The sequence below is a fragment of the Oryza brachyantha genome, chromosome 4, assembly GCF_000231095.2.
Source record: "Oryza brachyantha chromosome 4, ObraRS2, whole genome shotgun sequence".
NCBI classification, from domain to species: domain Eukaryota; kingdom Viridiplantae; phylum Streptophyta; class Magnoliopsida; order Poales; family Poaceae; genus Oryza; species Oryza brachyantha.
In genome coordinates, this window is record NC_023166.2 from 10689836 (window position 1) to 10703287 (window position 13452).

Genomic DNA, 13452 nt, shown 5'->3' on the forward strand with positions numbered 1-13452 from the left:
CCAACGCAACAGCTACCGCCTCTCTCCGTTCTTCTATCACCAACTACTAAAAATTATTGCCTGAACTTACCTCAGCCACAGCTAGCACTCTCCTCTCGAATGTTCTTCTCTCTTCCTAAACTCAGCTCAGCCACAACCAGCACTCACTCTTCTCCAATGTTCTTCTCTCAGCTTCTCCCCTCAGCTCACTTGTGCTGCCTCTCCCCATGCCAGGAGTAGGCTAGATGGAAGAGAGAGAGAGCACAGTGCATTGCTTCTTTGTTTCCTGGACGAGCCCAAAATTTAATCGTTTGGTTATGCTTGATGTGGTCGTCCTAGCCGTTGCTTATTTGTTGCCTGGTTTGTTGAAGATATACGTATGTTTGTTGGCTTATCTAAAGATATGCACATGTGCGTTCTGTTTGTTGTTTGCAACTGCTTGTTTGTTTTCTTGCCTCCATCTTTTCTGGTTGGTTGACGACTGATGCTAGCATCGACGCCATCAACGAAACAACTTTTTTCTGGAGCACCCTAGAAGCATCGGTGCCGCATAGGGATGGCAATTGCCCCCGTGGGGACGAGGGCGGGGGGTATTTTGGCCCTGCGGGAACTTGGGGACAGGGCCCCGGTTTTGGTCGGCACTCGGGGCGGGAACCCAAGGACCAATGTTAAACTTTAGAATCTGAAAAACCTAGTAATAAAAAGGCCCACCAAACTACACACAAACCCTATCCCCCCTCTCTCTCCCTCTTAGGCCCTCACTGTCTCTCATGTTACTCTCTCTCTCGGTCTCACTCTCACAAAAAGCCACGCTAGTGGGACGGAGGGGCGGCGACGCGGCGGCCGGCAACGAGGCGACCTGTCAGGGGTGGCGGCGGCAGGGAGGGGCGGCGACGTGATCCGGTCGGGGGGCGGCGGGGCAACCGTCGGGGGTGGCGACAGCGTGGAGGGCAACTGACGTCCTCGTCTTCCTCGTCTCCGGTGACGGTGAATCAGTTTCCTTGTCTCTAGGCATTGTGTTTTCGGGGAATTCAGGGTCCCGTTCGGAGGCGAGGATCTGCCGGGGCTGGGGACTGTCCCCCCCCAGCTCCGTTTCAGGGCCAGGGACCTAGTTCGGGGCTAGGGCCGGGGGGTGTTCCAGCACTCCCCGCCCCCGTTCCACCCCGTTGGCAACCCTAGCGCTGTATGAAGCATCGGCTTCCTGCGCCAAGAGCCTTGTTGATCTGACGTGGAAAAAACTTTTTATAAGCAGCTCTATTTAGAGCCGCGTTGGAGGTGCCCTTAATAGGACGCCATTGCAAACAAACGATGAAAAGGGAGGAAAACAAGAAAACAAAGACAAAAAAAAGGAAGTTAACATTGGTTGGTGGTTCTTCCCCGCGCGCGAAGCTCACCGATGGGTGCCATTCATCCGAAATCCTCTGAATTTCCCCTTGAGCGCATGTCCTCTCCAGGTATTCCTCGGTGTCAATCCATGGTGTTCGTCGAGGAGGGTTTGTTTTCTCCGTTCTCTAGTTCATTGGTTTCATGGGTGAATCCAACGAAAACACAGAAATAGAGAAACACCCTATGGTGTAAAGTTGAAAACTATGGAATTCAAAACACAAGAGAGATTTTATTTTTGGTTATTTGGATGACATAAAAATTATGGCGATAAATTTTTGGCTATTTGGATGACATAAAAGATTTATGGCTTAGACTGATTTTAAGGTCTATTTGGTTTGGAGGAAAGACAGATGATTGGATTCTTAATTATTTATCGCTATGGAAACCATTTGATTTGTAGGAATGAAATATATGAAAATGAAAAGTTTCTTTTCTATAGGTTGCAGAGAGAAACATAAAAAAAAATTCATCTGCTCAAGCTACTTGCAAAAAAATTCCTATAAATTCATGTGGGTATCCATTACAATTCTTCTATCTTTTCCCTATTTTTGGGGTTAAAATTTCTCCAACCCACCATAATAGATAAAAAATATGAAGAAATAGAAATGCATGCACATGTCAATTCACATGTTTTTCTATATGTTGAATTGAAGATAAAATTATAATTGTTTATTCACATGAATGAATGCTGGAGGCAAGGATGGAACAAATAAAAATTTTCTTTGGACCCGAGTATTAGATGTTTTCTATTGAGAACATTTAAAAAATGCCATTGACAAACGTCTAAGTCTAAGAAATGTCATCGTACAAATGAATATTTCTGAGAAATATCATTGCCGTTAGGGTTTCATCCATTTCCGTCGTTACAAACACTGTTCATACTATAACACTTAACGGAAAAAATTGACGGAACCCTAATGAGATGACATTTTTTAGACAAATTCGTTTGTATGATGACATTTCTTAAAACTTACACTTATCGATGGTATTTCTTAAAATTAAATGTTTATCAATGACATTTGTTAGATTTTCTATTTACAAGATATTTCCTAAGAAAATGGAGGAATTGCTAAACTTCCAAAGGAATCCAACATCCCGCACTCGTTTGTTCCAAACAAAAGCTCATAGGAGAAAATTCCAGAGGATTCTAAGCAAGGCCTTAGCTGCCACTCGCTCCCGTCTCCTCTCCTCGCGCGAGTTGGACCGCCGCCTGCGCCGGATCTTCCGTTGTCCGCCGCGTCCTCGCCGGTGAGCATCCATCCATCCAACCATCCGTTACGCGCCCCATCTCTCTCTGTATGTGTCTATCCACGCAATTCTTTCTGCTGCGGAATTTGCATCAAGAACCCTAGATTTCTCATCCAGCTCTGGATTTCTCTCTCTTAATTTGTTCCCAGAAAAGTTTTAAGTTTGGGGGGGGGGGGGGGGGGGGTCAACTGAACCCCCCCATATCCCATGTTAGATCCGCCACTGTCCTGTACCATGATTATAGAAATGAAGTTGTTGTGATCAACTGTAGTTTTTTTTAAAAAAAAGTAAATTGACAAAAGGGAAAGTGTTAACTTTCATATTTTCTGTAGAGATGGTCTTGTAATGCGTATGCATAGGTTAATTAGGGATGCTGCTGTGTTGTCATGTCATTGAATTGAACAACTCAATATTTGTGTTGTGGCCTGTGGGGGGATTATGCTGTGTGAGGGTCTCTGTTGGACCATAAAAGTATGCAATTAGCAGAGCTGGATAAAAGAAGTTAAGATTGTTGCAGGCGGAGCTGCATGTTTAATCATGGATAGAGTTTTGCGTTAAAAAAATATCGTAATCACAGTACTTCTTATTTCATTTGCAAACTTTTGGATATGTTCTCAGTTCTCACTTTGGCACGCTTGTATGATATGATCTGTGCAGATGCTTTGTTCTGCAGATGTCTCCGTTGATAGTCGTTCAGACTTTAACTCTTTTGATCATTTGAGAAGCATGCGATATGTTTTGGCAGATAGACCATGGCTGAGTAAGTAAAGCCTGCAGCTATTGCTTGAATTCAGTCGCCATTTGCTCCCTTTGGGCCTTTCTTATTTTGATTGATCAATAACATTGCTGTTAGCATGATGGAGGATTAATGAGATTTCTTCCTTTTTTGTCTGGTGTATCTAACAGTGTTATATGGCATAAGAGTTCAGCCTGTAGCACCATTCAGCAGTTTGTGCAGAAGACCTGATCCAGCACTCATTCATCAAAGCTTACCTGATGAGTTACTTTTTGAGGTGATATATCGATTGATGGACATTTGTCTTCATACTTTGATAGTATATTATGATAAAATGGAAGTTCTCATCATGTTGTATAATTTGCTTCCTGCTAAGTTGACAAAGTTCATATGTAGGCCAGCATGTCATAGCATCAGCTAATATCCTCAATTGATCTATAATGTATTTCTGCTCAACTATACGAGCAGCTCTGTGACTCTGATCTTAGTACTTCGTGTCATATTACCATTACATCAGCATGAAAGAGGTGGAAATATTTATCTCAGGAACAAATGACATGTCACTTTGCTTAACTACAGATCTTTGCAAGAATGAGCCCATATTCTTTAGGGAGGGCTGCTTGTGTGTGCCGCAAGTGGAAATATACTGTACGAAATCCGACTTTGTGGCGGAATGCTTGTCTCAAAACTTGGCAGGTTAGTTACGCGTATCTATTTTGGTTGGTTTCATATGTGATGTTTTGCTCAAACATCTGAACTTTACATGTGAAGAGGTCTGGAATGGAGGCTAACTACCGGATGGTGCAGTCATTGTATGACTCATCTTGGAGGAAAATGTGGATGCTGAGACCAAGAATCCAATATGATGGTATAAGTTAAAAGAATTTCATTATTATATATGTTCAAAAAATCACTTGATGAATCCTAGGTTCACATGCTCCTACTAGGCTACTATCATAGACACATCACATTCTCTAGATTTGTATGGACAGAAATTCCCTAGATTTTAGCCAAGCTGATAAAATGTCTCATCATGAGCTAATTCCTCTCAATCGGCTGTTTCAAATTTTAATGAGAAAAATTCTTTTTATGCCCCTCAATTTTTACTGAACCCTTTCTATGCCCCTGAGTTTTGTTCAATCCTTTTCTTACCCCTATGTTTCTCTATTGATCCCTTACATGCCCATTCTATCAGTCGACTGTTAAATGTTTCTAAAATTACTGTATCACCCCTAGTTTATACTCCCTCCATCCACCTTTGATCGTCGCATAACAAAAAGATAAAATTCCAATATTGATCGTCATATAACTTTTGGTACCCTGTTGTATCTCAGGCAGTATGTGTGTGTGAAGACTTGCGTGCCCAAATTCAATGTGTTGTTTGGATAAAATGCAACCTGCATGCATGCAATTTCATCTACCTTGTGATTGGACATAAGCATGCCACACAATTTTTACTGAACCCTTTCTATGCCCCTGAGTTTTGTTCAATCCTTTTCTTACCCCTATGTTTCTCTATTGATCCCTTACATGCCCATTCTATCAGTCGACTGTTAATGTTTCTAAAATTACTGTGTCACCCCTAGTTTATACTCCCTCCATCCACCTTTGATCGTCGCATAACAAAAAGATAAAATTCCAATATTGATCGTCGTATAACTTTTGGTACCCTGTTGTATCTCAGGCAGTATGTGCGTGTGAAGACTTGCGTGCCCAAATTCAATGTGTTGTTTAGATAAACATGCAACCTGCATGCATGCGATTTCATCTACCTTGTGATTGGACATAAGCATGCCACGCTAGTTGTTGTCATGCATGGCTGGGATGTTCGCGGAGACCAAAGCATCCTTTTATGTTGATTAAATGGATCCCGTGATGCTCCTTGGTCTCCATGTCCAAGTGTTATACGATGATCAAGGTGGATGGAGGGAGTACTACAGAATGATAAATACCCTCACTAAAAAACAATTTTCAGTTATAAAAAATCACAGTGGTCAAAATATGTATTCATGGAAACGTTGAAAGTTTGCACTGAATTTGAAAAGGCGAAAATCTAAATATCAATCGAATTTCGATTTTGAAAAATGAAATTTTAAAAACTAAACAAAATTAGCATGTAGTGACAATCATGATGGAAGGTGAATACATGGTTATGGCAAAATCCACAACTTTCAAACAGCATATTCATTCAAAAATTACTTTGCAAATTTGATGCAAAATTTTCGAAGTTCAATGATCTCAGTAATGTACCCCTTGCTGTTTTTTCACAACCATAAATTCCTACTTATGTCATTTCTAACTTTTAGTTATATGCCGAGGGCAATAAGTTCATTTCTAAAAAGCTGATCAACTAACAAAATGGACATGTAAGGGATCGAAGTAAAAAAATCAGGGGGTATATAAGGGATTGGGAGCAAACCTTGGGGACGTAAAAGAGATTGTATGAATGAGAAAAAGTCTGCTGGTCTAGATGTTTTTTTACTGGTGCATGGTGCAGCACTGCTAGCGCCAATGCACCTCTGATTCTGCCGCCTCCATGCTGCCATGCACCTCCCACCACCATCTTTGCATACCGATTCACAAGTGTATGGTGCTTTTATATGATAGTATTTTGTTGTTTTATATGTATGAGGTATGATACATGAAAGTCTGAGAATGAATGGAACATAACTTAGCTTACACATTCTTTTGTACACTATTTGACTAAGGTGGTGTATTGCATAGTAACATACTCGATTAAAATAGGGAAAATTCCCTATGTGCCCCTGCTGTTTTGCATCACTGCATGAGGCGTAACTCTTTGATTACACCAAGATCTGGTCCACTTTACTGTGTCTTGTGCTCACTGCTCTGTCTCATAGCAAACCGTTGTGCCATCACTGGTACTTATGCTTCCTTGCGGCCAGGGGCGGATCTAACACGGGGGTGGCGGGGGCTAGAGCTCCTGCTACCTAGTTATTGGAGCCTCCACGAAGCCCCTCACTAAAATTTTATGCCAAAGATCAATGGAAAGAGAGGCTGAAACTCTATCTAACTTATTTAAACCCCCTCTAATCTTGTTAGCTAGATCCGCCACGGTGCCACTGCTTGTGGCCAGAGGCGCTATGCTCACTGGCAAATTTTGAAAAAAAAAAAGAAACCCTTGTTTTGCACAGATCCCGGAGCACAACCAATGGTTGACCAGGAATTCATATGTACCTGTGTTTGCTGCCTGAGAAATTCCAATTATTACTGGTCCAAATGAAATGGTCATCAATAATCACGTTGACAAGTAAATGATTAGTTGTTCTTCAGAATGCATATGCCATTGTATCTGAGCTATAAACTGAAACTTCACTTAGTGCTAAGTTGATTATCATTATGGTACACATTGATTTCGTACAATCACTTTGGTTTGCATACTGAGACACCCTGACGTATTTTAAGTACAGTAAGAATAGTGCTACCTGCAGCAATCATGCGCTTCTAACTCATTAATGAGTGCTACACTTTATCATCAAATTTTAACTGCAGACGAATCCTGTTGCATACTGTGACAGTAGTGTATTTGAATCAACTGTTTTCTAATGAAGTTGAACTTATAGCTGTTGCATTGCATTAGTTCTAGATTTTTTCTGTTGTTATTGCTGTAATTGCTAAACCATTTCCTATTGTGGCTATCCTATCTTTGGTTCATCACACAGAATTTGATATTTGTTGTTTCTTCAGGTATTTATGTTAGTAGGAACACATATATCCATACCGGGATTGCGGAGTGGCAGTTCACAAAAACTGTCAATGTGGTATGATATCATGGTGGCACTTTTGTTCATTTGATTATAGTTTCCTGTAGGGATTACTGGATATTTCTGTTGTTTGTGCCCACGTAGCTTTAGCCTTCAGTATTGATTTTGGAATGTGCTTATTGTTTTCAAGTTAGTCTGTTAGTGGCATGGTAATGCTGTTTGTTTGCCCTCAGGCTTGCTACTATCGGTACTTGAGATTTTTTCCAAGTGGAAAGTTCCTATACAAGGTCCATATTTGAATTCCTTTTGTTTCCTACAACATACTCTCACGAGTGTAACATTATTTAATGTTTTGCTTTCCTGTGAAGAGCAGATTTCCCCACAGAAGATTAAGGATGTCGTCAAGTGCATGCATTTCCGGGCATCCAAAGGTGATTGTGTATTTAAAGGCGACTATCTACTGTCAGAGGATGGCCAGGTGAAATTTGTCTTATTTGTTTATCCGTTCTTGCGCAGTATCCATCAAATTAGTGCTAGCATTAATTAGCTTTCATTTCTGGCATGCAGATAGAACTGGCACTCCTATATCCAGGGCATCGTTACACACTAGTTAGGATGCACCTTAGGTATTTCGATTTGAACTTCTGTCTAGGTTTTGACGATTTCTCAATGCTTGTAACCTTGTAATTTGCGCCAACATTTTGCAGGCTTAGAGGCACTACACTTGGTGCAAACAACAGGTTGGATGTCGTAAAGATCTTAACCACTGGTGTGAATGCAACTGAACTTAGAAACTGGAAAGGCAGCGTTCTTGAACTTGTGGAGAGCTGGGGGGAGGATGAGACACATGATCCGGAAGTTCCTGCTGTTTCCCACAGCAGGGGTTTGACACCATTTGTGTTTGTTCCATTCGAGGAGGTATGGCTGGTTTACAAAACCGTTTGTCTGGAGAAACCACCCCCCGTTTTCGTAAAAAAAACATGATAACCAACTAGTTATCGATGAAAAATGGTGAAATTAAGACAAGGTTTACTAAAACTATGAAATTTAGTTTGAGATTTGTTGAACTTGGTTGATTTACCGAGTGTCTTGTAAATGTGACGGGAGCCAATAACTGCAATAACTGAGCGCTTATTGTTGCATTTTGAGACCATGGCTATGAATCATCTATACTGCTAGGCGAATGCTTACTCAATTTCATATATGCACAGTGCATTTCTTTTGTTATACTTATCTTTATCTATCATAAAGAACCGAGACTAATGGCTTTGGCTAAAATTTTCAGGCCGATACTTCAGTGATGAATCTGCCAGTGGAGAAGATGGATTACTTTGTCCCTGGGTGAAACTCCCGCAGACGATCGATGGAATTTCCAGTATATAAGACGAAGTAATATAATCAACATTTCAATTCCAGGCTATGCTGATTGTAGTGCAAGAATGTGCATATATACACAATTAGTCCTTGTTCCGTTTTTAGCTCGTGTTGTTTGTGTACTGTTGTATGAATACTGCTATATATATTTGTGATGCTTGTAAATGGAGAATAGAATAAAATATATATTGTTGAAACAAATGGAGAAGTCATCCTCCAGCAATATGATCCTGCATGACACAATATGTGCAGTACTCCCTCCCTCCCTTCCAAAGCATAAGCATTTTTCCCTAAATTCCAAAACATAAGCATTTTCGTCTACATACCTGGATGCTAATTTGTTTAGGTTGCCAGAAATGCTTATGGCTCCCGTCGTTTTGCTTTTTTAGGAATAAGTAAAAACTCGTTTTTTCAAATAAAAAATAATTTACAGGTAAAATTTTTATATACGTGTCCATAGCGACTCAAAAGCGAAATGTGTAAATCAAGTTCAAAACTAAGTTCTAAAATTTAAATTTTGGCTTATAAGCAGTTGTAAACTGCAGAACAATGGAGCCCTATATTGGGATATGTCCGGGGTATTATTGTACAACAAATCTGGAGTTACAACTTAGTGATGATTATTCGCATTGCCAGACTAGAGGCACGTAATTGCATTTTGGCTGTTGCTGGCAAGCACCGGCGTTTAGACCTCTGGCTTGCACCTCAAATGGTTCTGAAGTGATAATACTTGCTCTGGAATATATCATTCGCGATGGCTCTGAAATATATATACTTGTTTGTTCTACATGCTGCTGGGTTTGGGTTCTTTGTCCGTGAGAACAAGCTCGTTCCACGCCGGATTGCGAGGGAGGTACGTCTCCTGCACGTTCACAAGCAACGAAGAAAGTCAGAAGAATAAAGGCCTCTTCGATTTGGTGGATTTTCGAAGAAAAGTTGAGGAAATTGAACTCTATTATGTGAAAATCCTGTATAATTCTCGCGTTCCAAAGAAGCCCCAATTCTTTTGCCTCAGGAACGCAGAGTTTTCTTGGTGGCATGGAAGAGAATAGCATTTCCTTTCCGCACATGGAGCTTGGTACCGTCGTTAGAATTTGATGTCCAAATAAGTACATCGATTCAGATATGTCCTCTCGTCCAGTTCCTTTTTTTTTTTGTCTTGAATTGAATGCAATAGTTCGAAAAAATTCTTTAAAAAAAATCAATCAACACACTGAGGGGCAAAAAAGCAGATATTCCCGAGAGGGTTTGCAGAAGCAGTAGCCGATAAGCACGGAATTAGACACTATAATTTGGCTCAAGAGCATTTGCAATTAGGGATTCCATCTACCTACGGTGAGCTGAGCACGAAGAGAAGGAAGAGAGCAATCGAACGAACGTACGGAGATGTAGGAGCAGGTGGGGAGGACGAGCATGCCGCGCCGCCGCGCGTGGGCGAAGGCGGCGTCGCAGAGCCGCGCCGCGAGCCCCCGCCCGCGCTTGCTCCCCGGCACGTAGGTGTGCACCAGGTCCATCACCGCTGCCGCCGTCGCGCCGCCGCCACCACCGCAGGAGGAGGAGGAGGAGCGCGGCTGGGCGAGGAGGCGGTACTGGAGGTAGGCCTCGCCGTCGGGCGTCTCGAACCTCCGCGCCTCCTCCCTCCACAGGATCTCCTCCGCCGCGGCCTCCCGTTCGCCGGCGCCGCGCTGCTCCGCCATCGCGGCCGTAGCTGGTGGACGGGCTCGGGCAGGCTTGCGATTCGGCCCGAGGAGCCCAAATTAAATAAGAAAAATCTATGCTACGGACCTCCGTCCGTCGACCGGAGTACTTTGGACGCCGGCTTCGCTCCTCCGCACTGCTCGCCGGCGCCGCTTCTCCCGTACTGCTTCGCGCGCTGGCATCGCCGGCGTCGATCTCCGAGATGCGCCCTCCGTTTGACCTCGTCGCGCGACGAAAATGATACCATATCATCTGTTACATTGGTATTATTTGGTTTATAATTTATTCCGAGACGAGATCCTGTGCTGTAGGATTTTAATTATGTTTCTTGCTACACCACGACAGTGATTTATCCATATAATCATATTTGTTTGTGTGATGATAAAAAAGTCAGCTAATAATCATTTTTTATGTGCTCTTATGTTCCTCTCTACACCATGACACAAATTTAGCACCATATGTTTACCAACAAAACTCAAGAATCCCAAGAAAACCATGTGCCGAAAAATATTTTGGTGGTATGTCTACCATAAATAATATGTACGAAGGCACACTATTATCGATAATTGTATACGACATCGATAAATTATTTGCAAGCAAATGTTTCAACTGTTCGATGCTTCTTCCATGGCCGAGATTTAATTTACACATATTACATATGCACCACCACCCTCCAACCCTAATTTCCCAAATCTTCCTCTCGGCACCAAAAAAAAAAAAGATGGGACGTTCTTTGGTGGATAAAAGATGAATAATAAAATATTATATAATTTTTTTAATAATATAAATAATAAAATTAACTACTACAAATCTAGTACAGGTGACAGTGAGCGGAGTAGTATTCCAGGATCTTGAATTCAAATCTCAGGATCTTGAATTCAAATCTCCGTATGAACAAATTTCAGATTGGTTTTTTGAGGATAAAAAATTACTCTTCTCTCAAAAAGCTACTACAAAACTGAAAATCTATTTTAGAAATATAAGATAATAATTTACCTGCAAAATCCAAAAAAAATGCACTGTTTATCAACGGTTGTATTGCTGAAGAAACATGCATCTTTAGGGGGTGTTTAGTTCATGAAATCAAAATTCTTGCATGTCACATCAGACGTTTGATTAGATATCGAAAGAGATTTTTGATACGAATGAAAAAACGAATTTCACGACTGACGTGAAAACCGCGAGAAGAATCTTTTGAGCCTAATTAGTCCGTCATTAGCGCATGTGGGTTACTGTACCATTTATGGCTAATCACGTACTAATTAGGCTCAAAAGATTTGTTTCACGATTTTTCACGTAATTGTGCAATTAGTTTTTCGTTTTATCTATATTTAATACTCTATTTAGGTGTCCAAAATTTTGATGCGATATTTTTGGGTGAAATTTTTGGGTTAAAAAGCAAAGCGCGCACACACTTTTTTTTTCTTGTTCTTTTCATGTTTTTGGGAAAGTAAAAGGAGGGAATAATGCATGCATGCAGAGCTTGACAGGAAGCAATTCAAGTGGTTCCTTCATCACCTAAACAAAGGAGAAAGTAAAGACTCAACCACGTGAGTTACACTGTAGTGAAAACCTGTCCTCCGTGACCAGATATCCCATGAATTACTATGGCGAAACAAGCAATTGTTTGATGGGGAGGAGAGTCCCTTAAAATGTCTCATCTTTTTGGAAATGCATTTCTCTCCTTTTCTTTTACGGCAGGTTGGTTTATACCTCAACATGATCCGAATAGCTTTCTAAGCAGAGATGTCCTACATAGCATATTAGAAGAAACACATATATGAGTTTAACTGTTAGTCATAATCTATAAGATATGAATAATGTCTAGAGAATCATGAAAATGCCTGGAGTATGACTTATATGCTCCAACCCAAGGGGATGCTAATGGTAGTCAAGTTTAGTCAAGAGATTTGGTAAAACTTAACCACACTAACAATTCAAAGCTTAGTCCATTATTCAGTTGTGGTGAAGTATAGGCTTTTTTCTAGGTGGAAGTTTAAATTAACGGTCTCCACGGTAACACTAACATATCAAACATCACTAACATATCAAACAACATCAAAACTAAGAGCGCTTCTTGTGAGTCATGAAGTTTGGTGTGGATCGCTAGATGTAATTGATCTATTATACACTAAAGGCACACAAAAATACTAAACAATAATACCACATGAAATGGAGTTGGACAATCAACTTCTGGTAATAGGCTAGACTCCAGTCGAGCTCCGGCCTCTGGCTGAGTGGCCGGGGTCGGGCGTTAGTCTCAACCGAGTGGCTAGGCTTGGGTGTCGACCTCTGGTGGACTAGCCAGGGATGGGCGTCGGTCTCTGGCCGAGTGGCATGGGTAGGGCGTCGGCCTCTGGCCGACTGGATGGGGTGGGGAATTGATCTCTGGCCGACTAGATGGGGTTAGGCTTTAGGACTAAGACATCGGATAGTAGATGGGGCCTAAGCAAGTATGTGTATAGTATGAGCATTTACGTACTAAGTTAACCCTATCAATTTCAGAGTACTGTAATAGTACTATGGTAGCTAGCAGCTCTTTTTTATTCTTTTACTTGCACTAGTACTGAGTACTATAATAGTACTATGGTTTAGCGTCTTCTTTAGCAAAAAAAAGGAAAGAAAGATGTACCAGTATTTATTACCGAAGGAACATGTATGTTTAGATTAGAAAGCAAAGCGCATACAGGGTTGTCCTTTTCTTTTCGTGTTTTTGGGAAAAGAAAAAGGAGGGAATAATGGAGGCGAGAAGCAACCTAAGTTCCCAGGTCAGCCGACGAGAGATCCACAAGAAGCAATTGAAGTATACTATGCGATAGGGGTGTAAGTGGGCTTGCCCACAAACTCGTTTATAGGCCAATTAAGCGGGTAACCGGGTTACCCGCTTAATTGGCCTATAAGCGGGTTGACGGGCCGGCCCACTTATACCCTTACTTGGGATGCTTTGCTTTAGTGGAATACTAAAGGGAAGGGAAGGGAAGAGACAAGAGAGATACCAAACCAAACGACCAACCCGCTAGCTTATGATCCACAGCTACTAATTAAGTTTTTTTTCTGCTGCTTCGACCACACAGAGGCTGCTTCCTGTGTTTAGCTAGATTATTATCTGGAGTTTTTTCTTCTCTTCTCCCAGACCCAGAGCATGGCGTAGTTCACTCACCTGCCTCTGCTTAATTGTACACCGGTACGTGCTAGTAACACAACACTGGAGACAATGCAACTTAATTTGCTACACCACGATACTGGTTTAGCGGCATATGTCTTACAAAACTCAAGAATCTAAAATAATTTTGGTGTTCCCTCTAC

At 41.5% G+C, this 13452-nt stretch overlaps 2 protein-coding genes across 5 annotated transcripts; one reads left to right on the forward strand and one right to left on the reverse strand.

Annotated features, from left to right (window-relative positions):
• The first annotated feature begins 1284 nt into the window (after positions 1-1284).
• On the forward strand, positions 1285-8708 carry LOC102712436 (F-box protein 7). Of its 4 annotated transcripts, none has more exons than XM_015836826.2 (11): positions 1285-1433; positions 3271-3373; positions 3520-3626; positions 3929-4045; positions 4121-4217; positions 7058-7131; positions 7308-7361; positions 7448-7552; positions 7642-7700; positions 7782-7992; positions 8360-8708. In XM_015836826.2, exons 2-11 carry the CDS (start codon positions 3271-3273, stop codon positions 8417-8419), a joined length of 987 nt encoding a protein of 328 aa, XP_015692312.1. In that variant the 5' UTR covers positions 1285-1433; the 3' UTR covers positions 8420-8708. The 4 variants fall into 4 exon arrangements, with proteins under 4 accessions (XP_015692312.1, XP_015692311.1, XP_015692313.1 ...); XM_015836825.2 differs by having other exon boundaries at positions 1306-1433; positions 3287-3373; XM_006652235.3 differs by lacking the exon at positions 1285-1433 and adding an exon at positions 2474-2613.
• Positions 8709-8928: 220 nt separating this feature from the next.
• On the reverse strand, positions 8929-10458 carry LOC107304056 (acetyltransferase At1g77540). Its single transcript, XM_015836333.2, has 2 exons — positions 9831-10458; positions 8929-9310 (listed from the first exon to the last, which is right to left on the reverse strand). The coding sequence occupies exons 1-2, from the start codon at positions 10143-10145 to the stop codon at positions 9233-9235; spliced, it is 393 nt and encodes a 130-aa protein (XP_015691819.2). The 5' UTR covers positions 10146-10458; the 3' UTR covers positions 8929-9232.
• Positions 10459-13452: the final 2994 nt, after the last annotated feature.